Genomic DNA, 27,982 nt, shown 5'->3' with positions numbered 1-27,982 from the left:
GCTGACTTCACCACCCTCTGCAGTACTTTGCGATCCCGTGCGGAGCAGTTCCCATACCAGGCAGTGATGCAAACAGTCAGGATGCTCTAAATAGTGCACCTGTAGAAGTTGGCCTGGATATGTGATGGCATGCCAAACCTCCTTAGCCTACGGAGAAAGAATAGGTGCTGCCGTGCTGTTTTGACCACTGTGTTGGTGTGGTGTGTCCAGGTTAAGTCCTCTGAGATGTTAACTCAGCATGAAACTGATGACCCTCTCCACTGCAGTCCCACTGATGTAGATAGGTGTGTGATCTCCTCCCTGGTGTTTTTCATTACTGTTTCTTTTGACAGAATCACAAGTGTGTGAAGAGATTATTGAGCCCAATCCTCAAGGTTTTAGGAATCCAGGAAAATAGGCCCTAATTGGATTCACAAGACAAAGGATGCCAACAATAATGGCTATTCTATCTATGTTGTCATATTAATAGGCACTAAAGATAAGAACCAATTGAAGTTTTTGAAGTAAAGGCAATTAGAACTGTACTGGAGGTATTATTTGATAATAAAAAAAACTGTGCTGCTGCATTTTTATAAAAAAGAATACGGTTGGGAGTAGGAGTGTATAAGTATCCTTTGGATGACACGTAAAACCAGATCCTGAATCCCTGTGGTCATTAAAAATCCTTGGGCATTTCTCAGAAAGAGTAGGGGTGTCCTGGGCAAATTTCCCCCAGGCTATTACCAACAATGACTTCCAAGTAATCCCCATCTATGAATTTGTTTCATTCCTCAGTTTTCTTCCCCTCTTATAGCTGGTGTGTGGTGAGCGTACTGTGCAAACTTTGGCTGCCGTTGCAACATCCAGGTGGGAGCTTCACATGGGCAGTGGCAGAGAAGATCCCATTATCTTTAAAGAGCTTTAAGTGTATTGTTCAGAAATGCACTATATTATTATTATTATTATTGTTATATTCAAACATATAATAAACTAAAATAGGCTTTGTATAATACAGTATATAATGACTATATCAGAAGAAAATTTGGTATGTACTGTATTGTGTACTGTTGGTCAAAGACATACAAGCAGTACATTTGAAATAAAATTGAAAATAAGAGAGAAATAAAATGTATTTACAAGTTTTTTAGCCATTAATCAGCAAGTGTTGTTTATATATATAGAATTTTCCTCGGCTTAAGCTTATACAGACTTTGTACAGGCACATCTTGGATTTTTTAATTAAAATTTTAAAAAATGAAGGATAAGACTATTTTGTATTACTTTTTTAAGGATATCCTACAGGTAGCAACAAAAATGGTTTGCTATTCTATGGCCCCTTGGTTATTGCCTTATTTACAGCTTTTACACAGATTCCAAATGAAGGCAAAGTATATCTAGGCATGCTTTACTGAGCATAAGTAAATAAATAACAAATTGATCAAATGTTTTTCTATATGTTAATTTTTTCACACTGTAAAATTATTTTTTAAAAAGACTGCAAATGTAATACTGTGCTGCTTTGGGGTCATCTGGTTACATTTCTGAGCATTTGGAAGATTAAACTATAAAAGCTTTTGAAGGTTAGCTTGATGGCTTGATGGGTATATAAAGGAAACTGCATACAGAAGAAATCCACTCAATGTCCTGGCCTCCACAGGATGAGTAATGGGTATAAAAATATTTCATTAGATGTTGAACATTCCAGTTTTGACCGCAGTATCCATCAACAAGTTCAAGACTAGCTACAGTTGCTACCCTACCAAAAAGATGATGTACGGAAGTTTTACCCAAATTAGTGGGCTGAAAATTGGGTTGGGAGGTTAACTCAGACCCAAGGGACACAATTGTGAATCTCCAAACAACTCTGAAATAATAATGGTGTGATTCCAAGGACAATGTTTCTAAGGTTACCATCGGAGGTTGAATCTGGAAAAAGAAAAGAGATGGACTTGCCACATACTGTAGCAACTAATTTACTGGCAGGTCACGTGGAACCAAATTACGCAGTTGGAAGAAATCCACATTAATATTTTGGGGGCAGTGACAGTCTCAGCAACTGGATTTATACAGAGCAGTAAAACATATTCTGAATGAGAATGTCACCTCTTTTGGTAAGTATGGAGGTGGTTCTGGTTTACTTTAGGTCTTTTTGCATTCTCTGGTCCAGGTAAATATAGAGACAGAGGGATTCCAAGTTATATCAGGATATTTGATCCAGAAACCTTGTTCTTTCTGCTACAAAGTTCAAACTTGGTCACAAATTGAATTTACAGTAAATTCCCAGCCCAAAGTGTTCTACTTTATCTTCTGACAAGTTGTTGCGATAGCATAAACTCAACATTAGGTGATTAGCCATTCCACTCTCCAGATCTCAATGCACCTGTCGTATGAACTGAACAAGAAACATATAGAATTGCATGCCATATAATCTGAAGAAACTAGAGATGTTTTCTTGAAGGACTTGTCAAATATCTTTACTGAGAAGTGCCTGAACTTCCAGAAAAATATCTGAAAAATCATCCCATATTTTTAAAAGGATGTATTTTGCACATATGTCTTGTTGCGCTAGCCAGTAGTTAGTCTTAGAATTTTTCAATTTCTTCTAAAACCATTGCTTAAATCATTCAAATGTACAAATTCAGCCGCACAGATAGTGTAATTTATTAACAGAAAAAAATAATATATTTTCATCGGGAAAAATGTACCTAATAAAAACTAAAAGTAATGGGAAAGGTAAAACTCTATCATCATTCACCTTAAAAACTTCAAAGAGTACAAGAGAAAAAACTCAAATGTGTTGATATATGGTGGTGCAGGAGTGAATTTAATCAAATTCTCTTAATATCTATCAATAGTACAGCACTCTTTCTGAAAGTGAACTATATTGATATAATGATATTCTGAAACTGTGATTGAGAGAAGCTAGACTGGAGGCATGTAAAAACAAACATAACCTTTACTGATAATTTAGTGTGTTTATATTCTGAAATAATGTTTTGTGTGTAGTGTAATGTGAAAATCTGAAAGCAGCGTTTTATCAGCATATATATAATTACCTCAGATCCTGCCTTTTGCTTTTTATTACATACAGTAGTATTCACCACTCCTATGGAGAAACGCCAGAGCATCACTTAATAATGAAATACATAATACGTGAGATTCAGATGCAAGACTATTGTTCCATAAAACCAACTGCATTTCACATATATGATGCTAAGGGTGTTAAGGACTACTGTGGATATTGTATCCTTCAGTTTTGATTTTGAGTATTAGCACATTTTTCCAAGAGAGAATATACGACTAGGAATAGTACTGCCCTCCCGTGGTAGACATATAATACTACAAGGAAGCATTTCACTACTTGGCATTTTTCTCATTTAATGAGGAAATGAAGTTGCTTGTCTTGTTAAAAACTCACTTCTCATTAAAATACTGATTGCAATAGTCTCAGTATTCATTATAGTTAGTCTGTATTAAGAGGGCAACCTAATCTCTTACATTGGTGGACTGATGAGCCTGACTTGACCAGACAAGTGAATCATCCCACTTCCCTCACTGAATAAACTTTCAACTGATTGAACATACTGTACTGTAGCTGTACTTTTCCCTATCATCCTAATCCTAAATCATTTAAAAATTACTAAGGATACTCAGAGTGTATTGAGGTTTCACAGGGTTGATTCAGGAATGAATGGAAGAGACAGCAAATAGAATGATCATATTGTATTATCATATTTTTAGAAAAAATGTTTTATTAGTGGAAATCCTTTGTTTACCAAAAATTAAATGGTTTAGCCTTACCTAAAAAACAGTAATTATGAGACAATATCATTTTAGGACAATTAAAAAAATATTTCTGCCAATTAATGTAATTAAGTCAAATAACACATTTAGAACGTCTGGACGTTTAGGAACCAGGTTAGATGAAAAAAAATGAAGTAATTAACTGAATATGATTTTCAGTCATTTATTTTCCTTCAGACGTAAAGGACTTCAATAGCTACAGACAAGGGCTGTAAACTTGTTCACCACAGTGGAGGATTCTGGGATCTGCTTGGTTTCCAGGGTCCTTGGTAAACCGGTAAATCTGCAGCAGCTTTCTCCCAGTACTCCATGGGCTTCTGTTGAGAGGTACTTTTATAACGAGGATTGTCTGCTAGCATGTCCTCTAGAAACTCATCCTCTGCTACTGGCAAAAATATGCAGGGGAAGGGGCCTGATTTCCCCTCCCTTCCCCAAATACTCTTCAGTACTCTTTCATCCCATTCAAGTGCAGTGTTGGACTTCTGCCGTTTTGATTTAGGAGTAAGTGTTTTGCATCTTTTCCTCTGAGTTTTCTTTGCAGGTGCTCTCTTATAGCTTGGCTAAAATAGAAAAAAAAAGAAAATCCAATAAGTCATAAATTGTTTCTCTACAGTTCACCAAATTCACTACGTTCATTCTGTTATGAGTCAGGTTTTTTTCTGTATTCAGAAAATATAATATTAAATTATTAAAGGTACATTTTTGGTATGGGTCGCTTTATGTGACTTTTCATATTTTCAACATTATGAAGAAATAAATGCTTGAATTTTTACCAGGGCCCGTGGAAAACTGGGTCATACCCCTGTACGTGCGAATCAAAAACCTTTAAACCCTAAGTTTTTACAGTACTATAGATCATGTCGGCATATCATAGTATACATGTAGTAGTCTATAAGTGCTTGATAAATAAAATTTGAACTTCTGTATAGTAAATGTTTTTTCAAAAATCAAACTAAGTCAACTGGGTTGTCTTTTAAGTTAAAGTCACCTTATGGTAATATTCTAAAATCAGCAGTTAAAATTAAATCCTGGTTGAACATAAAAATAATTGCAATTTTATTACAGTGGATTTACTTAACTACCATTTTCCCTTCTCTTACATCACTATGTGACTTTGTGAAGATATGAATTAAGTAATATTGAACACAGCAGGCAATATCAGCTGTGTGCATGCAATGTCTATTTAATGAAAGTGATAAAAGTCAAAAACACGGGGCAGGACCAAGAATGGAAAAGTCCATTTTTAAATCTCACTTCATTCTCAATTTTTATTCTCAATTCGATTTCTGTCGATCTGCATTTAGAGTCTTTCAGCTTTTTGTTTTAATTTAGGAGTGTGAAAAGCAATTTATTTATTAAATATTCAGAGGAATATGCAGTGTATAGTCTCTACATATTGTGCTATAAAATTACAGTGGACTGGATGTGTAGCAGGAAGAATCGATCAAGACTAGACAAATAGCCCTCTAAACTTTTTAGAAGGAGAAAAGATTAAGCAAACATGCAGACCCTGTGGAAGATGGGAAGTCAAAAGAGTTTTGCATGAGCAATAAATATACAAAGGAGACATGAATATGAGCAGAAACCTTGAGGAGATCTTCACCCAGGAGTGGTTTGAAAAGGATTAAAGGTAATAGCAATTCAATAAATGTATCATACTACTATTGACTCAGATGCTAAATTGTAGTTCAACTGTAATTTCAGTTCTAATGGAGTGGTGACTTGTTTTTCTTCAGGTGGTAGCTGAGTTGAGGCTGAATAGGAAGAAAGGACATATAATGTACAAAACTCTTGTAGGGAATTAGACATTCCTGTTCATGATGACAGAGAGAAACATTAAAGTGCTTTATCATGGGAAACCTGGAGTATGTGGGCAGTATCAAAGTGTCATACAGTATTTTAAAAATTACAGGAAATGACAAGAACTTTCCAATTTAAAATGCAGAAGCTCATTTTTAACTTAATAGTCTTTCAATAAATAGTTATTTTTCTTATGTCTCCTCTACACGTTAACTGGAAATCATCTTCAGTCTCTATGAACACTGAACACTAAAATAGCAATGTTGCAATATTACCACTGTCTTACCATTGTTCTTGGAGAGAACATAGGTTCCATGTTGCTTTTCCTCATTTAAAAGAAAATTAGTGCAGAAAGCACAAATGTATTCAAGCTATGAAGAAAAAAGAATAGCCCTGTCCCTTGTGAATTATGAGGTTTATCTTGGATACAATATTTTTCCTTGACTTATTTTATTCAAGTTATTCAATGACTACATCTTTATAAATATTTATAATCTGACTTGTTTGCTTTACACAAAGATTTTGAAAAACTACTTGACCTGATTGTTCAAAAAGAAAGGGCATGCAGTGTGGAGCAATTAAACTTGTTAGTTAGGAGTAATAGCTGACTCAACAGAGGAGAATTTTGTGGTTGAATAATTGGGTCAAGCAAATCAAGGTCCTTCCCAGAGTGTATAATTTGCTAAATAAAATAACACAAAACCAGGAACCCTAATTACTGAAAGACACATTCATGGCTTCAAACAGAAAGTTAACTGCATGGAAATGTAAAGAACTTCATATACCGTAAATGTTTTGTTTACAGTCTTCTTCATTATGAGACTTATGGATTTTATATATAAGTGCTTACATGAGAGTGGGTCACAGTCTTGGACAGTCCACTGATTCTTGTCCACCAGTCCACTGACTCTTGTCAGTTATTGGTTTCAAGAACGAACAGTGATGTTTCTTGCCATTTTGCATCACCTAAAGCCACAGATTCTAATTCCTGGACTTGAATTTTCAATTCTTTGTATTCATGAGAGTTTCAACTGAATACTACGAGTTCTGTTCAATTTAACTGTAAGAGCTTTTATTAAATACATTTAAACAGCTATGCATTTTATTGACTTCTTATCAAGTCCCCAAAACATAACAAGCCACCCAAACAATGTAAAAAACAGTTGGTGATTATATGTTGAATGCTACTTCCCAATATTAAAGAATAAATAAAAAATGGTATCTATTATAAACTATGAAGTTGTTCAATGGGTATGTGATTTTACTTTATTACAAATGAACATTGGAAGGTTGATGTTAACTCTAACTAGAAAATGTTTTCTTAATTCTCGGTAGAGATCAGCAAACAATTTAATGGATGGTTTTAATATAAAAAATCCCTAAGCCCCTTGAGATTTGAGCCTATACAGTATACAATCAATACAACAAAATAACTGAGCCTTAAACTGTCTACTTTCTGCAGTCAGCAGTCCTTAGATATGAATGCAGGCTACTGTGATTTATACAGTATATACAAATGTTAAAGAGGGGAGCTACATCATGGTGAAAGCTGCAAAGGCACAAATGTTGAAGATAAAATGAAAGAAAAAGAAAAACAAGGTTTCAGCTATGCAGTTTTTTAGGGTGTGTCAGACATGACGAATATGAGTCATAACTTTTTTTTATTAGGCAAGATGTGATACTCCGATCCCTACTATCATCCAAATAAGTCAAATGGGTCCAAAGACATCCTTTCCTATGCTTATAGGCTAGAACGACCTGTCTTTGATTTTCTGTGCCACAGGCTACTTCACCTGCCTGAAGCCATGGCATTTAACCAAAAGATGGTAACTAAGTGGTTAATCATTATGTTATGGGGGTTTCTTAGACTAAAATCAATATCTGTTTTATATCGTTCAGGTGGGTAGCTGCATCTGCATGCGTAGGCTGCAAAGGAACAAGTAACAGGTTTATTCCATGCTGAAAAGAGAAGAAAACACAATGTTTCGGCTGTGGAGCCTTACACCCAAGGAAGGCTCCACAGCCAAAATGTTGTGTTTTCTTTCTTCTCTTTTCACCATGGAATAAACCTATTATGTGTTTTATATGTTCACTGTACTATCCAATGTGAAAAAGTAAATGATATAGACAACAAATAAAATCACTTCCAAATTTGAATGTATTCAGCCATCCCTTTTCTAATGGCTTCTTCCAGTTTAGGGCTGCGTGGAAGCTAGAGCCTATCCCAGCAAGCAACAGGCACAAATCAGAACAGAACACCCTGAACAGAACACCAATCCATCCCAGGACACACAAGGACCAGGGCACACAAGGACACACAAGGACCACAAACACTGGGAGAACATGCCAACCATGGTACCACAGGGCCACCTGCATAAATTCTTACTGTATCATACTGTAAATACTGTGTTCTACAGTTTGTGAACACAGAAACAGCATTTCAAACTATCCATTGTAAAAGTCACAAACCATTCAAATATTCATAGCCTGTTCCACTGTCAGCTTTGAGGGCCTTGTCAGCACGTTTAGAAAATGAAATTGCTTCATTCATAGCCTTATATATTATACTATATATATATAGTAGTTCATCTTTAAAGGACATTTAGCAGTATTTGATTACAAGATACACATAAACATCCCAAAAGCCCTTTTCCCATATGGAGTACATCTACAGTAACAATCTACAGTACAACACATGTGGAACATGATAAAATGTCATACATATTGAACGTGGCAATGAAAGGAGAATATTCTGAACTACGTCATAAAACTGACATCAGTCCCACAATTTGACTGTTCAGATAAGTACACACAAGTATAGTTTGTTGCTGGTCTAGTCAATCTCGAACTTTGACTTTACATTGAGGTTATAGATCTTGGAAAACTTTATTATACTCTAAAATGTAAAAAAAAAAATCTGCGTATACCTCGTGCATAAGATAGGCAACTAAAGACCACCCAAATTGTACACTGTGGACTAGACTGCCCTAATAATTAATGCAATACAGACCAAAGATGTTTGCGCTGCAAAGCTACCTGCAGCTGCGCGCCGTCTCTCTCGCAGTTCAGTTCTACGGAGAATCCGCTTTCCCACTTTGTATCCATCTGGTGGCATAGGTCTGGATTTTCTGTCTTCATCAGTTTTTGTTTCCAAACTGTTGACGATAAAATATTTCGCCGATTTTTTCTCCATTTGAAATGTTGCTTAAATCCCCAGATACCTAGGACACTTGGTTAATAATTCTGTATCAAAATGCCAAGGGGAAAAACACTTTCAAATAAAAATATAAGTATGGAATTTTTAAACATATTCTTGTTGCCATAACTTGACACAAATGTAATTGACAAGATTCTGTAACTATGGAAACTAAAATACCATTTATTGTATTCGCCTTTTTTAATTAGCGTGGCCATTGTGCTAAAATGTAGTCAACGGGTGTAAACCTGAGGTATTAATAAAACATTAACATACTTAACAGATTCAGATGACGAATGTTAATCATCTTAAATTAAGACACGATTAAATAAGACTACTTATAATAGTAACGTTTTATTTAAAAACTACAACGGTTAACACGTAAGCAGAAGTAACAACAAAAATCGCCTTATAAAAGTCAGAACAATTATTAGAAAAAATAGAATTAAGAAAACGTATTCATTACAATATTAAGTTAAAAGATTAGATCTTTAATAAATATTACAAAAATCGATAGTAGGTTTCAATGATCTCGGGGGCTTTGAGTTCCTCACATAAAAAGACAGTTGACGTTTTTAACTAAACTTGCATGCGCCATTCAGTTATTGGTAGAGAAAATTATTTTAAATACAATTATTTTTATTTTAGCATCTGTGTCTCGGTGGTTGTCATTGTGATTTATATTTTCAAAAATCAGAAAAACGTGCTTTTTCTACGTCACTAAAACGTAACAGTACTATTGCGTTTTCATCTTGTTGAGCGTGGATGCTCCCCATTTGCTCCAAGCATTTTGCTACCCCTGTTACCAGGAAACAATAGATGGTAGAGCATTATAGGAAATGTAGTATAAACACTGCATCAGTCAGTATGTTTAAACGATGTGCTCTGGCTAAAATGAACTGCATATCCCATAATGCCACAGGATTCCGCTCCCTTTAAACTCAGGGCAGCATTAGTGAAACAACCAAGTGAATCTGAGATACTTGTAAGGTGCTAATCTTACAATTGTATTAAAATTGCATTTTCCGTTGTTATTTTTTAAGAAAATGAATATGTCAAGTGTGACTTTTATGTTAATCTCCTATTTGTGGATTGGCGTTTTGGGAAGTAAATATTCCAGAGACATGAATGAGCCAAAACCTACTGATAGTAAAAACACTCCGGAGTTCAGAATCGCCAAAATAAACCAGGTTTGGGAGAAAGCACTGCGGGTAAGTTTTACAGGATGCCGTGTGCAGACAGTGAGGTTTAACTAATTCTATGTGATTGTTTTCTATAATGTGTTTGCATTGGTATGTCTGGTGTCTGTACAACTGAATACAGTCTTCTGTTTCCCAGATGGTATTGAAAAAATTGTATTGTTAATAAATGCAATATATGTCGTATAAACTTTGGATGCTTTCAATTCTTAATAACTACATTAAAAAATGTCGGATGTTCTGTGCAGAAGTTTCACGCTATACATGGAGAAATAAGCACGTGTTTTATGGCACATATACTTGATTAAAAAAACACTGGACTGTGTATGTTTAGACTGTATGCATTGCTTTATGTACCTTAAGTATTATGAGTGTACAAAAGCACATGGCAAATACGTTGTGGAATTATCACCTTATTCATCAAAATTGTTGTTATTTTAAATTGCCGGGAGAAAGATGTCTGAATGGCTTTTTTTGTGAGGGACTTCATTAATTTCTTCAAGCTTTATTGTATAAATAAACAGCCTGACAAACTTTTACGACCAAGAAGTCATTGAAACAGTGTTGCAGCGAGATAAGGGAGAAGATGGTTTGAATACCTTGTTTGAAAGAGATATTGCAGTGGGGATGAAAGACACAGAGGCGTCTCCCAGACAGAAGTGGGAATTTGCAGTGGAGGGAGTGGGAGACCATAATATACTTTCAAGTAAGAGGTTTATTCCATGCTGGATTAAAAAAGAAGAAAGAAAACACAACGTTTCGGCTGTGGAGCCTTCTTCGGGTGTGAGCAACCTTTTTTTACATGGAATAAACCTATTACTTGTTCCTTTGCAGCCTACGCATGCTGACGCAGCTACCCACCTGAACTACTGCATAATAAGCTTTGCTTTCATTGCTATCCTTTGGGTAAAACATATAACCGCTAATAGAACAGATCACACCATTCAGTAAAATAATTTAGAATGGGTCGATGATGGTTTCCTGGGTCCCTTAATTTACTCCCAATAAAACAGAAAACAGATGCAGCTCAAATTGTTTCACATGTGCAGTTTGAAATAGTTTGTTCAAAGTATTTTGGTGTCTTCGTTTTTTTTCATTGCTTTAAAATTTTCTAAATTTAACACTTTTACATAAAAGAAAGGGACTGTTTCAGAAAATGTGCAAAAGAGCATTTGAAGAATCACCTTTTCCAAAAGTGTTATAGCTTAAATTACCTGGGTAAGACTGAATCCTTTGTTCAAGTCTGTTGTAAAAGTTTTCGCAGTAATCGTTAACAAGGGGAAGTGAATATTAACTCACACAAGTGAGTGCTGTTAAAATTAAATGAACATTGTTCTCCAGGAGACTTCCTTTAAAAAAAAATAGGAAGGCATGAACACAAATGCTTCTTCTTTTTCAAGCTATACACAGGTTTTTCAGGACTTGCCGATAGTAACTGATAGATTTTGGTTCCTGTTGCAACAAAGAGATTTATGTTGAGGAAAATCAAGACATTGGTTTGTTCTGAAAAGCACTATGTACTCTTGTGTGTCGTGGCAGAGCTCAAGTACACATTGTATGCTTTAGGTGCATCATAGAATGTGTGGGACCATATTAATAAAATAAGACTTCTGAATCCCAGTTGATCTAGCCAAATCAAAGTTGCACTTTCCAGGATGTGCCTGGGTTTTTTGTACTTTAATTTTTTAGCTGACAATATCCAATATTGTATTTAGGAAATGGGAATCCACTAATGACATTCGTAATCACACGGTGAATGTAGCCTTATATTAAAAGGCTGAGCAATTCCTAAAGTTGGTGATTGGAACACTAAACTTCCAGAGTTTCAGAATGGCAATTTGAGGTTCTTGTGTTAGCAAGGCCTTTATGTTTTAAGATGCTTAAGTGGGAAGCTATGTCAGCATGTGCTGGCTGCAGAGGAACAAGTAAAGGATAATAACAGGAAGAACGCAATGTTTTAGCTGTTCAGCCTTCAGGTCACGCCTGCTGAAGCCATTAACAGGCTGTTTTTCAGCATGGAATTAACCTTTACTCATTCCTATACGTAGTGACGTTTGCCAAATAAATACAAACAGTATGGAGAGCTGCAGGATTTATAGTATATAAAGTAGTGTAAAATGCTCAAAATTATAACCATTAAGCTGCATACGTTCTACGTAGGGTGTACAAAAGAAAGATACTTCTTGGTGGTAATCATTCCATTTTTGGCCACACCGCAGTAGCACTTCTAAAACAATTTTAAAACGTGTCCGCATGGAGGTTTTTATTTACAAAGGTTTTCGATGCGTGCACAAAAAGTGTTTAGTGAAACAGGAGGGACACTAGAAAAAAAGTGTTGCTTGCAGTTACATACTGAAAGGTTGGGAGATTCAGGATACACTCATCCACCATCATTTGACTCCAGCAGTGCTACCAGCGGACAGGAAATATGTGATCGACCTTGTAATAGGATTGTATGGTTTGAGGGTATAGTCTGATGGAATAATTCTGCATACCAGCAACTCTGAGTAGCAACTGGATTTCATACAAGATCCATGAATCCTGTTTGTGTCACTCATTTACCTGTCCTACAATAAGCATGAAATCGACGTTGAGGTCTTATTGAAAGAAGATAGTGGTATTGGAGGTGATAGTGGAGGTTTTGCTACCAGCCTTAAAGGTTGACAATCCATCTGTTTTCTAATCTCTGCATCCAATACAGAGTAATGAGGGAGGTTAAGCCTATCCTGACAAGCAAAGGGTGCAAGATGGAGGATGGGACACAAGCACGCATACACTCGCAATAGGACCAGTTTTCCCAGAAGTCAATTAACCCACCAGTATGGCTTTGGACTGTGGGAGGAAATCGGAGCACCTGGTGAAAACCCACACAAGGGGGAACACACAAAATCCACATAGTTAGCACCCAGGTCCGAGCTACAATGCAGCAGTACTACCACTGCACCACTGTGCCACCCAGCATGCATGTTATAGATGATAATTTCTTGAACACTATCTTCTCCACAGATTACTGCATCGCAAACACCATACTCTATCAGGAGGTAAAGCATACCAAAGTTAATGAACTCTCTTAGTCCAGGTTCTCAATCCTGGTCCTGGAGGACCCCTGTGTCTGCTGGTTTTTCTTCCAACTGGAATTCAACAGTTCATGCCTGTAACTGATCTGCTTTCTGGTTTACACTTTTTTCTGCACTCAGCATCTGGTTTCAAAAACACCTTTAAGTGCACTATTTTCAACAATGACAGCATACAGTCTCTCCTCAGCTTGCTAATTAAGAATGTGCTCTGTTATTTCTGCCTAAAGAGCTCTAAGTAGGTGATCGATTGGTGGTCAACAGACAAAGGAGTGAACGACACCGTTTCAGGGACTCCCACAGTGATAGTTTGTGTGTTTTTTCCTCTGGTTATTTTTCAGCTAGCACACCTGCATGAGTACAGTCCTGAACCTTTAATTATTACAGGATTCCTGTCGATCACAAGTCTTTCAGATGTTTAAATGCTTTCAGCATTCTATTTTTCTTTGCTGAAAAGTCTCACATACAAAAAGTTCTTAAATAGAGAATGAATTAACATTATTTAGTCTCTGACTAAGAAGGCTGGAGCAAAAACTAGCAGGCACAAGGGTAACCCAGGGCTAGAATTAAGAAGCACCACCTTAATCTTTCAACAAAGGTCACTCAGCCTTTCTGATTCAATTTCAGATCAGTGCCATGCTATGGCCTATTGTACTAATGAATTATAAACGAGTCTAGCACCTCTAGGACGAATGGGGAATAAACACCAGTGATTGCCCTAAAACGATTTCTATACTGGTTATATGGAGGAACATTCCTGTGGTCTGTCCACACTAACGACAACAACTTCAGCCATTGATCTCTTATATCTCCATTGTATTAACCCAATTGTTTCTTCTTTTTTTTTCCTGGATCAGATGCAGCTACCTCCTGTGAAGCAGTCAGAGCTGCACAGTGACCTTAAGATTCAGGAGAAGGAAGAGCTGCAGTGGAAGAAACTAAAGGCAGAGGGACTCGATAAGGATGGTGAAAAAGAAGCAAAGCTGAGGCGCAATTTCAACAGTGAGTTTCAGAATTCATGGTCTTGCAGATTTAGTGTTGTCTTAAAATTTCCTATGATTACTCATTCTTTGAGCACTGTACAAATAAACATGATCAAGAAGAAGGTTAATCCTATGCTTTATTGAAGCCAGAGACAAGAAGTCCAGTTCCTATAGGCCACTGTTCAGCGTTTCATTCCAGCTCTGCAGTGAAAGATCCATCTCCTTGAATGGAGAATTTCAACAGCTTATGGTGCAGCAGACATCCAGGGCTCTGCTGGTTTAGTCAAATACAAAGGGTGTCTCCTGTTTGGAGCTCACCCTTATCAAGCATTATTCTTTGGAACGGACAAGTTGTAGGCCTAAAATTCTTTTTTTGCCCATGTTTACTTGAGTTTTTGTTTTGCAGTAATTCTTGCCACATATGGCCTCGATGGCAAAAAGGACACAAGGCCTATAGAAACCAATTATCTAAAAGACCATGAAAGTAAAGATTCTGGTACATTTGATGATCCCCGATTGGAGAAACTGTGGAACAAGGTGAGGAAGATGTCTAATGTTCTCTCATTAATCCTTGCATGACAATACACATTATCTATGTAAGGGCACAGTGTGTAGGAGTGAGTGCCAAAACTTGGAGCAAATATACAAAGATTCACAGTAAATACTTGCTCTGAGTGATGTAAATGTATCTTGGCCTCAGCCAGCTGAATTCAGCAATGGCCTGAGGATGTGATATAAACTGAAATGAGCTGTGCTTTACCATTATTGATCTGGTATGTAAGAGCTGGCAAGTATACTTTTAAGTGCAGTGGGAGCAGTATGTGGGTCATGTGAATCTGAGGATTCGCTTCAATAAGCGCCTTAAGTTGTCATACTGTAAATCAAACCATTCTATTCAGTTATATGCCAGAGTTCAGCTACAGGAGACAAATGATTTGAGAATTTTTAAAAATGCTAAATGTTAACCTTCATCTTGAATGAAATACTTTTTTTTGGTCTGTGCAAAATGAAGGTATGCGAACATACAGTGATGCCTTATGTCGACAAGTTTTAATTTTAATAATTGCTTTCACTTATATAGCACTTTTCTGGACACTCCACTCAAAGCGTTTTACAGGTAATGGGGATCCCCTCCACCACCACCAATGTGCAGCATCCACCTGGACGTGCAGCCATAGTGCGCCAGAACGCTCACCACACATCAGCTATCTGTGGGGATGAGAGCAGAGTAATGAAGCTAATTCATAGATGGGAATTATTAGGAGGCCATGATTGGTAAGGGCCAATGGGAAATTTGGCCAGGACGCCAGGGTTACACCCCTACTCTTTTTGAGAAACGCCCTGGGATTTTTAATGACCACAGAGAGTCAGGACCTCGGTTTTCCGTCTCATCCGAAGGACGGCGCCTGTTTACAGTATAGTGTCCCCGTCAGTATACTGGGACATTAGGACCCACACGGACTGCAGGGTGAGCGCCCCTTGCTGGCCCCACTTACACCTCTTTCAGCAGCAACCTTAGTTTTTCCCAGGAGATCTCCCATCCAGGTACTGAACAGGCTCACACCTACTGATCTTCAGTGGGTTGCCAGTGGTGAGTTGCAGAGTGATATGGCTGCTGCAGTATTTAAGCTTTATATCAGTAGCTTGTTGGGCAAATATTCTTTAAAATGTAGCAAACATTGAACAGTTATGTTGATGTGTAGCATTGTTTCTGGTGCACAGGTAGTCAAGTTGTTGTAAAGATAAAGTGAGTTGATTAGAGTTTCTATTAATTATAATTAATTAGATATAATTTTCATTAATGGAAAACATACAACCTTATCCTTAAGTAATATACACTGCCTGACATTGGCATGATTGAAAACCACCTGTAAGAGAAACTAAGAAACCAGTTTCTAATTCTTGTTCATGTTCCAGGAAGAAACAACCTTTGCATCAGCAGAATGACTGTAGTTTGCTGTTTTAAAATGATCAGTATGGTCAAAGGTTGTTAAAGGCTAACATTAAAGGCTGAGAAATTAACTTCTACAGATCAGAGGACATCTGAGGTGGTTGGAAAGAGTGGTGGACTGTTTAGTTGATCTGATGATCTCATCTAGCATTTTCCTGAATGAAGCCATGGTATCAACCTCCTCACAGTTTAATTGCATTTCCTATAAAGAAAGCAGGGTATTATACTTAAAAACATACATAATTCCTTGACTGTTTAATAAAAACGGGATGGACAGTATATGATTAATCCATATTAGTGCATACTATGCTTGTGTAGTCATTTTAGTGACTGTCACTTTAATATGATCTTTTAAAATCAATGTTAATTATGGAAATAAAAGTTGTGCGAAGATTGTCTAACCTTTTTTTATCTCCAGTATTTCAATTTAAGTTTATGTGTCAATTATGGAGATAATGCCTTTGACTTCACCATCAATTAAAAAGAAAGTAACATGGTTCATGAATTAGCTGTGTTTGGCACAATGTTTTTTCCCCATTTTGAGTAGCCAGACAGTAAAGGAACCAGTGTATTTTATTTTCACAGGCAAAAACTTCAGGCAAATTCTCAGAGGAGGAACTTAAGAATCTTCAAAGGGAATTTCAGCACCACCAAGAAAAAATCCAAGAATACAACATTGTAATGGATGCTGTCAGCAGAACCGAAGGTGCCAGTTTTCTAAAAACAACTCATAAGAGTTTTTCACATCATTAAAGTGTTGTTTTATTTTTTTTATATGTAGAATGCTTTTCTGTCAAGTAATTATGTTGATACTTTTTCCCTGTTTCTTCCCAATTTTGTGATCAACAGAGACTGGTAATTCTTGTAATCTCAAGTCCCTGACTTAAAGTTAATGCATAGACAAAAGAAGATCCAGCACAAAATGCAACAAAAGTAACCATGTTACTGGATATGCATGTAGCATGTGCATAATCAGAGTATATACAGAGTAGCAGAGTATATTTTCGCTATAGTTAACACTAGGGTACAGATATATACTTTAGCAAAAGGCAATTCTGTTATTTTAGTAGAAATATTCACTCACATTTAGAATGCCAGATTTTTAAAGACATTCAATGGCAAATTATCCTATATCAAACAGAAGCTGGCAAACTGGTGCTCCTAATCAAATTAAGTAATCCTGAAGCTTTCATTAAATTGTTGTAAGATACAGGTCAGCTGTGTAAGTGCAAATATTAATTTTTAATATTGTTTCAGAGATCCACAAGAATGTGATTAGCCCTGTGGAAGCAGATGTCAAAACTCATGCTCTTCACGAGAAGCATGCAGATCTTAAGGAGAAGATGAGGAACCTCAACCAAGGTTTTGAACGCCTGCGCAAGATTAGTCACCAAGGTTTTAATGAAGACAGTGGTAAGTCATTTCCCTTACATGTGATCATTCTGTGAGTATTTAAAACGCCACTTAGCTTTATCATGTAAACATGATTCTGTGGTCTTCTGATCCTTTATAGAATCATAAATGAAAATATAAAAAATACATTTAATCACAAACACTTTGTAGAACCCCCTCATGCACACACATGCAAACTTAGATAATATCAACTGAATTCTGGTTTAAGTCTTAAGCTGTCAGAGTCAGACTTTTTTCATTTATTGTTGGTAAATGTTTTTTTTTTAATATATGTATACTTGCAGAATTTAAAGAACCAAGAGTCATTGAGCTTTGGGACATGGCCAAAAGAGCAAACTTCACAGAAGATGAGCTTGACACACTTAAAGTATGTTTATTCCTACATTGCATAAAATCTCCATCTTTATGTTTTTACGTTTGGATAAGATATTTTTGCTGCTGTTGGTATTAAACGTGTATTTTTAAATAGATATTTATCCAGGAATTCAGTATCATTATTTAGTATCTTTTCACCTTCTATTTAGTTACCTCATTGGCTGAATATTGACTTATTTGGACATGGTTTTGGAGCAGTAGGGGTTTTTTAAAAGAATTAAAATTGCTGTACTGCAGCTCTTGAAAATGTTATGCACCACTAATCTAAACAATCCTGTTAAAAGCAGTGATTGAGAACTAAAAACACTTGATTACTAATGTACTGTTATTAAAATGTGTACCTTCAGACACATCAGCACGGTAATGTGCTGATATACTTTTTGTACATCTTGTACACTTTGCAGGCAATCCTTAAATCATAGTGCAAGTGTACTTACCAGTGTTGGGAATGTCTTGTACTCTACATGATTTTTTTTGTGTATGCTGAAGCTATAATGTCTAGTTATAGAGGAATTGTAGCTGAGTTCTCATTTGAAATAAACTTTGGTCTATATGTGCTAGGAGGAGCTGAGCCATTTTCAGACAAAGGTTGAGAAGCACCAGCATTATCAAGAGCAGCTGGAGTTGTCACATCAGAAACTGAAGCATGTGGAGGCACTGGGAGACAAGGAGCACATACAGAGGAATAAAGACAAATACGACGTGTTATCTGAAAAAACACGAGAAATAGGCTATAAGGTATGTTGTTTCTATCCTTTTCAACACTAAGTCAATTTATTAATCTGTTTGGTACCATTTCTATTTTGAAATAGAATGGTTAAATTACTGTTTTTTTCCTTTGCTTCCTTTCTTTCTTATGAAGACGTTTAAGTTGAATATCTGTGGCATTTCCTGAAATATGCATGTGAAATGAGTTTTAGTTCAGTTTGTGCTATGACTGTCACTCATGATGTGTACATTTGTTTCAGATGAAGAAGCACCTGCAGGACTTGACAAGCAAGATTACACGGACTGGACTCCGGCACAATGAACTCTGAGCATTACAATGTGATGATTTTAATCTTTCTGACTTTAAATCAGTGCAAATGCTTTCAGTCTCTACACGATCAACTGTAAAGAGTTTTAAAGGGTCTAACAATATTTATTCCAATTTATTTTGTGCTAAACATGATTTATCATTTTATTATTTCAAACCTGACATGATTTTTGGTCTAAACACCATGTGTAGCAGTATGAATCTTTTTGATCGATGATGACTTTGTATAAATTTAATACAGTGAAGCTGGTACTTCTCCAAAATTGTCTGTAGAATCATTGTGACGCTTGCTGAACTGCTACTAAAGCTGTTTGATTCTCATTAATTTGTATCTATTCATAATATATGTGCCTTTGCTTTCTTTCCCTGGGTGCAGCACTGCAACACTGAGGAGGATTAATTTTAATGATTAATTTCAGTTTGATAAGACTTGAAAGCCTTGTATGATCTGTGGAAAGTGTTGAGTAAGTGGTGCAGTACTCTCTGCAGGCCATTGTGAGCCTGAAATGCTTGTCTGAATGTTCTGTTGCAAATCATTTTATTATTGATTTAACTGTCAATGTTTAAACCAAGAGAAATGCACAAGAACAAAGGAAATGTGGAGAGCAGCAAATACTACTAGTACAAACCTATTGAGAATAAATGCTCTGCACTCAAGCTGAAAAAGGCCTGTTGGTGTTTCTCAGCTGGTGATGTTAGTAGCCCACAGCCTTGTCAGGAGTTATTTATATTAATGATAGGGTCTGATGGACCTTTTCCCTCACAGGTAGGGTTGTTTGTCAGCATTGATGCGAGCACATTGTTTGAACACCCACCACTTCCATTTTCATTAACCTGAAGGAAAGGTTTCTTATGTAGCTGGAATGTTTGGTCTTGATAGATTTGAAAAATCTGATCGATTTCATAGAACCTGACAGATTGGTATTGTCAGACAGCTTTAAGTGCCTTGGGGCAACCTTGTTGTGAAAGGCACTATATTAAAATGAATTGAATTGAAAAAACAAAACACATGAATAACGATAAACATGTAAGGAAAGCCAGCTTTATAGTGTGTACCCCAGCTTAAATATCACTTCCTTTCTTTTGGATTCCGAGTACAACGATACAAATGTGTAGAAGTCAACTGGGTTTGAGTTTAGGGTCTGGATCTACACCAGGGTAGGGCCATCGTCTAGGTTTTCTTTTGAAGGCAAAGGCAGCTGAAGAGGTGTGACCAGTGGTTTAATTGATCCAATTCCATCAGCTGCTTTTAAGAGCATATACTGTATGCAAACAAGAATCATTTCAGCTCCTTAATTTGACGTGGAATGCTGCAGTCATAAAGGTTGAGCTGCACTAGGTGCGCTGTTTGACGTGTGTTTTTGTGTGTCGAATGTCCGGCTGCTTCTCCTGTAACGTGCCCATTGCAGTCAGTGCTGCAGTCTGCACCCACACAACACAACAGAGCACGAGGCACCATATCCTGCTCCATTTTCTTACACTTCACGTCCAGTTGTTTGCGTATATGTTTAAGTAGAGTGTATAAATAGAAATTGGTTATATAATACAGAGTAGATCATTTTTATTCATGATATTATGACATTTCCATGTCCTGATTTTCTACACCATAAATTATAGGATGCTTACAAGGTTGCTGTTGAGCCCAATTGCTACTGGAGTCCCTGAGCAGTCAGTCAAAACCCTGGCACTGAAGTGCTTGACTGGTCCATGGGGTCACAGACTAGGTAAATGATTGGTTGACCAACTCCATCTTGGAGCCTATTTCAAGTGAAATGTTTGATTGAAAAATAATTGTAATGATGAAAAGCATAGTCTACTGTTTAAGTGGAGACATTCAGCACAGCATTTCTTAATAAAATATCCCCCAAAAAAGATATGGTTTGGAATGCCATTTCATGTACCAATGGTCTGTGGCACAAATATTGTTTAATAAACTGTGGCATTAATATAATGGAATTAAAATCTAGTTTAATTAAACACTACAGTGCATATCTGTTGAATTTTGTTTGATTATACAGTTGCAATGATATCTGTCTTTTATGGTTGACAACAAAGAAAGAAATAACAAGAAGTTGTGGAGCTTGTTATTTCTGCAATAAGCAGTAGAACAGAACACACTCTGAAGATGCGAGCAGTGTAGGTTATCAGCTATGTAAAATGAATCTACACATACAATGTAGTATAGACATGGCTTGTATTGAAAGATTATCAGGAATACCTAATCCTCACGATGGAAAGCCACCAACAGACCTCTTGGGGTCACCCTTAATTTGCGACAAATGAAAACCGGAAAATGCGAGAGTTGGTAGTTATATAATAATGCTGAAAGATTTACAGTGTTATTTCTAAAAAATAAAAAAGTTGAGGGCACAGCTTCTCAGTTGTAATCAGTATAAAAGTCATTCTGGATTTGTAGCTGAGCATTTACTTGAAATCTTGATTCACTTAAATGTTAGAGTTCCCAGCTCTGAAACCTAAAGAAATTGTTTCCTATAAACAAACCCATCTGCTTTGATATCTACAACATTTACTTTTGGAGACAAAAAAACATTAAAATCAAATTACCCATCTCAATTTTCAATGAACATTAAAGGGCAGCAGAATCCCATGACTGAGGAAGATAATTAAGAAACATCAATTTAGAGTAATACTTGATTTCCACACCTGAGGTATTTGACAGTGTAAGAGCACTTATTGGAAAAAGAGAGAATCTCTACGCTAAGCCTTTTGTAGTCGTTATGGTCTAATTGCATTCAGCAGCTTAAGACAAATATCCAGTATTTCCCTTGTGCTCTGTGGAAATAGTTACCTGCATTCACTTACAAATAGCATACAATATTCTGATATCCCAAATCAGCAGTGAATAATCTTTTTTTTTAAAAAAAAGGGAGCTAGATAATGGCAGGTTAGAACTAAAGGGGAACATTCACTGCCATGCCCTGTACTGTAAGCGGTCCTTTGAGGGATTTAGAAACGTTCAATTTGAAGTCTCTTCCGAAAAGACTGCATCCCAGTATAATCTCAAGCCGGCGGAATGAAGGAGACGAACACACCAGGGTGATTCGGAAGAGACAAAAAGAAGTAAGCAGATGGCAGCTCTTCTGCAGCTACCCTGTAAAGTAAGAACTGAGCCCTGAAAGCAATTTTCCCCCCCTTCCCCATCTTGCTCACTTGTAAACTAATTACTAAAAACTAAAAGCTTACAGTGCCTTGCAAATGTATTGAAACCCTCCCATTGGTGTCTTATTTTGTGCATAAACAGCTATATATTTTATTGACTTTCTATCAAATCTTCACAACATAACACACCATCTGAACAATGGGAAGTACCTGGTGATGATTTGACTTCTGGTTGCCAAGATTGAAGCATAAGTAATTATATCCATGGGGAATCACTATGGGTCCATGTCCCCCCCCGTATTATACAACATTTCTATCAAAATGGGAAGTAAGATGTTAACTCATGCCAGAAATGCTTTTTTAATTTTCTGCAAAAAGCGGCAAGCGCTATAACAGGACTTTAACACATTCTTCAACCTCTCAAGTCTTCCGTTGATTTATTTTCTGTCCCTAGGTATGAATGCAGGCTACTCTGATTTTAACATAATGTTAACAGTGACATAAAAATATTCCAACCCTACCTATGGCATCCTATTTTGTAAAACTTTATATTTTTATTGAAATCCTGTGAAGTGAAGCTAAATAAGGATAAGATAAATTACAGTACAGGACATTTTAGCAAAAACTAAAATCGATGTTTTCGTTTTTGTTTTGTGAACTCTTCAGACTTGTGAATTAAATATTTGGTGAGCACCTTTTGCCAACTAATTTGGTGTACATTTTTTACCATTTGCCTTGGCAGGTTAGCTCAAGCCATCTTATTATTCAGTATCTCTGGAGAGTGTCTTTGACTTTATATTTTACTGCCCAATGTGAAAGGTGATTTTTGTTTTGTCCAAGTTATAGGTGTTTTCTTCTGGAATTTAACTTTGCCAGTACTTTGCTCCATCTGTTTCCATCAGTCTTGACAAGCTTCCCAGTCCCTACTGATGAGAAGCAGATTTATAACATAATGCTGCCACCTTCATGTTTGACAGTAGGAATGAATGAATAAATGATTTGCTGGGTGCGTTGCTGGGTTTGCATTAGATATAACTCTTTGCATTAAGATCAGAAAATTCCAATATTGTCTTGTCTGACCACAAAATCTTTTGCCACATGTTTGCAGTATTACTTAAAAGTTTAATTGCAAATACCTTTTGATGTACAGTATAGGCTAAGTTTCGCAATCTCACATACAGGCCAGTTTTGTGAAGTGACTGGGATATTGTTGACCGAAGCACATTTTCTCCCATCTCAGCCAACTCTCTGAACTCTGTAATTCTTTCCAAGTCACCATTGACCTCCCAGTTGCATCCCTAACCAGGTGTCTTACACTTGTTAATGATTGACTTCACCACACTCAAAGATATGTTAAGTTTCTTTGAAATGTATGATACTGTTTTATTGGTCTGTGCCTTTCACCGACTTTGTCCCCGAGTTCTTTTGGAAGCTCCTTAGTCTTCGTGGTTGAATCTTTCCTTGAAATTCACTACATGACTAACGACTTACTGAGACAGATGACCTTGGAACCACTATTATGTAGAGGCCACTCTAAATTTTGTGGCATGTTGATAAGTTACAAAAATCCCAGGTCTTCAGCCATGCTTTAGAGATGTAGCATTACTGTATAGAACCTGCAGGATTAAGGCTCTTCGGAAACAGCTACATTTTGTAAATAATGCAAAATTGCAACATCCTCCATTACTTAATTTTCAATTTATTAGAAATAGAAAGATCAGAACTAATACATTGAAAAATACTGCTTACAATGGTTTGCGATTTACATCAAATTTGTACATATAGAATGTCAGGCTTTGCAAGTCAGCTATAGAGCAGTGTATTTACAGGCTCTTTAAGAAGCAATGGTCTGAGCAGAGGTTGAAATGTAGGTTTTTCTAGTTGTATATAGTTTCTTGACACAACCTGGAAAAATCTTCTAGAAGTGTGTTATCTTACAACTAGAACAACTGCTACACCTGACTGTGGGTAGTGTACCCTGATGCTCACAATCTTTTCTTCCAAAGTTTTCTTGAAGTAAAGCATTCACACAGTTTTTCTGCATACACCACAAAATGAACCTGATTTGCTGAAACACCTGGACAGCTGAGCCCTTTCACTTTTTGTTGCCACATTAATATTAAATGGCTCTCCGTCTTTAATAAGGGGACAATGTGCCAATGGTACAGTTGATCGAAGCTAATTGCATCATGCGAAATTATGATACATTCACGTTGTATGCACGTTTTGGGATATGGTTTTAACATGTCAGAAGACGTCTTTAAACATTTCCACACAAACTGAACATTTTAGGCAACGAGATAAGGAAAGAAAAATTCTAAATTTCAGTTGATGTCAGATTTACTCTAAAAGTAAATCTGCCTGGGATAATTAAAACAATTTCTACTACAATAGTTCCAGGAGACCAAGGCAGAGTTTTATTTTCAGAAGATTTGTTTGGTAACACTTTACTTAAAGGTGGCTAAACAACACTGTCAGAACTCCTTCATAAACACTACAAAGCATAAAAGCCTTAAAGCTGGGGTGGGAAACGTCCGGCCTGCGTAACCTGGCGATAATTCGATAACGATAATTATCGCAATATAATTTTCCTCTATATAATTTTAAAAAAAGTTTGATAAATGTTCATGCTTTACGCGTGCGTGTTGCAGATCGGGCAGCTAACAGATTTGTTTAATGTTTCTGCTGTTGGGCAAGTGATGTGTTCTTAAAATGAAGAGTTGTTTAATTCACTAATTAACTGTCTGGTTTCTTCAACTTTCACCCAGGAGAAAAAAAACCTGCCTTTAAACTTGAAAGAAATAATGATTTGACATTTATCGTGATAATTACCGATATCAACTGATATGAAATTTTTTATCGTGATAATGTTTTTGGCCATATCGCCCAGCCCTACGCAGGTGGGACTTGAAATTCAATAAATCTAGGAGCTTTTTCATAGCAACATAAATTTATATTAAGTGAATCATAATAATAACGTTTATTTTGAGGGACAAGCAAGGAACGTCCATTATGGGATAGACAGGACACATACGAGTACACGACGGGACAGACACGCATGCTTCTCGCCGGCTGCCCGCGGCCCGTCTGCCTGTATTGCGGTGATTCAGAGGACAGTCAGTGCCAGGCAGGCTGGGAGTGTACACGTTGCGAAAGTGTTAACACACTGTGTTTTACGAACTGCGGGATGAAGTCAAGCAGTTCATGGAGGTGAAGGGAAAACCTGTCACCAAAGAGAGGCAGTTCCAGGCATCACATTAGGGGTGAGTTAATTAAATGTTTGACCAAATATAGCAGGCTAATTTTTAAATTGATAATTTTGTATGGCCCGCAAATTATGTTATAAATATCCAAATGGCCCTTAGCAGAAAAAAGGTTCCCCATCCCTGCCTTAAAGGAATACAATTTCACATAAACATGCCAGGACCTCAGTTACTGACCTACAACTCATTCTTGAGTCCTTGTCAGCACTCAAGAATGCAGTGGTCTCTTCTGTGATGTTCACCTTACTTTTCTCCCTACATGGAGTTCTGCTTTGCTTTCAGCTCTCAGTGCATCTCAGTAGGAACAGTTACAAATAGTTGCATGCTTGTACAAAGTAATTTGCACAAAGAGCTGGATAGACTATATGTTGTTATATAGAGTAGTTCAGTGTTTTTTAACTTCATTGAAATTAAGTGTTACCTATTTATTATACAGTACATTATGTAATGTATTGCAGCAGAAACTGGCCCAAAAACGTCCATGTTTAGCTATAATAATAACTGTAAAAACCTATCACCATTTAGTAATTTTACATCAAACAAAATTGAGGAACAGCCATCAGAAGCTAGGGTTGTAGAATGACCTTGTATCCATCTACAAATTATTACAACATCCATCATAAAACCTTTAATAAAGTAATGTGTTACTATTGGAGTATTACTGTTGTATAATTATTAGACAAAATATTTCAAGGATCCATTAATAAATGACTCCAACTGGCACTACAATTAAAATACACAAACAGGTTAGTGGAAGTGTCCTTTTAGAGTAAGACTGATATTTAGAGGTATTTATTTAAAAATTAAAGATGAAGTGTGATAGTCACTAGAAACTGCCTTTTCTGCCTTGTCAAATGGATTTTTTCCAGCCTATGAATACAAACTTTCATCTCTATTGTAAGGCATATAAATGTTATTACAAATTGAATCACAAAACTTGATATAAAAATAACATATACAGAGAATACTAGTCTAAAAGCACAAAATTGTTACTTCCACACAAATGTTTGTACACCCTCTTACCCTTATAGTTATATAAAATTATTTTGTGAAGTTCTAGAGAAAATAATTTTGAGAAAACAAGGGTTTAAAAGAGATGACAGACTATGTCCAACAGGTTAAATATCAGAGGTACTTATAGTGACATAATGTCAGATAATGAGACATCTGACACTGCAGAGGTCATAGAAGTAGAATCCAGAATGAACATAATGGTTTCAGTGAATTCAAAAGGTAAGAAGCACTGAAAATATAGAGGGGACTAATTCTGACGAAGACCTTGCCTGTGCAAATAGAATAATGGGAAAAAATGACTATGAAAGCATCACTGTCCAGACTGAAAACTTATCAGAACAGTCTTGCTCTGTTCAGATGTATTCCACTTAATTTAGTAGTAACGTCCCTTAAAGGTATATAGTAGATGATTTATGTCTACATAAGTTTTAACAATAAAACTGTACTATGCTTCAGTAATCTTTGCTTTAAAAAAATGCACAACAATATCTGGAGCCATTTTTTTTTTCTGTAGAGCCTTTATAAGACTATTGAAGGCAATATTCCCCTACATCAGGCAAAATCCTGGAAATGTATGGATCGTGAATGTATGTTCCACAATCAGGTCACTGTAACGCACCCTTCTTTTTCTGTTCAAGTTCTTGCAGACGTTCCTCTCTGAACTGAGCATGCTGGGTCCCCACTTTGTGGGCTGTCTCTGTGGCAGTGATATCAATCTGGGCGTACTTGGTAGAGCCCCCTCCTGCAGAACAAAAACATAATCCATGAATGTTACTTTGCATCTGTAACATTACAACAGCTCATAAATTCAATGAGAATTACTTTTTATCGCCTCAGAAACTGGCACATTCCAAAATGCTCAAGTGCGCTGCAGAATTCGGTTAAGTAAACCAAAGGGATTATGGGTTTAATTGCTAACTTATGCTAATTGTTAAGAAACTAGACCACTCTACTTTATTTTGGATTTAATTTTTAATGGGGGGGATTATTAAAATCACTTCTATTGTGTTTCTTAATTTTACCTATTTCCTTGCCCTGCCTGCCACAAATTGTATGCAGTGCTATATGAGTTCGTAAAATAGAAATCATGGAAACATCAAGCCTTTGATGCAAAGCAATACTTCAGCATGTTAAAACACAAGTTTCACAATCAAACATGATAACTGATGAATAAAGCTGATGGCACCAAGACATTTCACAACTTAACTTTCACAATCAGAATTTTGCAACACGATAAATGTAAATTCACTTTTGTTTCCCATGTATTTTCATACAGTGGCTATTAAAAGCATACCTTTGGACATTTCTTACATTATGTTGTGTTACAATATGGAAAAAAATGCATTTAACTGGAGGTTTGTACTGTAACGCTCTCGCCTGGTGGTGAGGAGGAAGCGCCCCTAGGCACTCATAGTACCGCTGGGCATGCTGGGAGTTGTAGCCGGGGAGAGTCTGAGGGTCAGCACGGTGACCAGCGGCTGACCCTACCTATGTAAATAATGTCCTAGTAGTTATAGTGCCCCATGTAGTCTTATAAGTGTATACCGTGTTGTTAAGTAATTACCACCCTAAAGATGTGTACATGTTCTGTCAGTCTCCTCATGTGCGTGTATATCCTGTGTTTGGTTTTGTGGTTGTTAATGAATAAAGCTATCGCTTGGTTTGTTGATTGCGTCTCCACTGGTCCTTTGTTCTGAGAAGAACCTGTAAATGCTACATTGGTGTCAGAAGCAGGCAGGATGGACAAATCATGGCAGACATTAGCCGATTCTGTC

At 36.6% G+C, this 27,982-nt stretch overlaps 2 protein-coding genes across 3 annotated transcripts in view; one reads left to right on the top strand and one right to left on the bottom strand.

The window, feature by feature from the left end:
• Positions 1-3,932: 3,932 nt before the first annotated feature.
• The window catches only part of dok7b (docking protein 7b), a 74,369-nt gene continuing 50,319 nt past the window's right edge, over positions 3,933-27,982 (bottom strand). For both annotated transcript variants that reach the window (XM_015344829.2, XM_015344840.2), the window contains 3 exons: positions 26,827-26,949; positions 8,620-8,738; positions 3,933-4,343 (listed from right to left, as the gene is read on the bottom strand). In XM_015344829.2, the coding sequence (XP_015200315.1) occupies positions 4,005-4,343; positions 8,620-8,738; positions 26,827-26,949 (581 nt within the window). In that variant the 3' untranslated portion in view covers positions 3,933-4,004. The remainder of the gene's footprint in view (positions 4,344-8,619; positions 8,739-26,826; positions 26,950-27,982) is intronic.
• On the top strand, positions 9,700-20,792 carry lrpap1 (low density lipoprotein receptor-related protein associated protein 1). The gene is made up of 8 exons (XM_006629616.3): positions 9,700-9,990; positions 13,910-14,054; positions 14,442-14,572; positions 16,572-16,692; positions 17,244-17,399; positions 17,684-17,766; positions 18,336-18,512; positions 18,743-20,792. The coding sequence occupies exons 1-8, from the start codon at positions 9,826-9,828 to the stop codon at positions 18,809-18,811; spliced, it is 1,047 nt and encodes a 348-aa protein (XP_006629679.3). The 5' UTR covers positions 9,700-9,825; the 3' UTR covers positions 18,812-20,792.

Source organism: Lepisosteus oculatus, chromosome 1, assembly GCF_040954835.1.
Source record: "Lepisosteus oculatus isolate fLepOcu1 chromosome 1, fLepOcu1.hap2, whole genome shotgun sequence".
In the NCBI taxonomy this organism is placed as follows: domain Eukaryota; kingdom Metazoa; phylum Chordata; class Actinopteri; order Semionotiformes; family Lepisosteidae; genus Lepisosteus; species Lepisosteus oculatus.
This window is presented reverse-complemented; position numbering and strand designations above follow the sequence as displayed.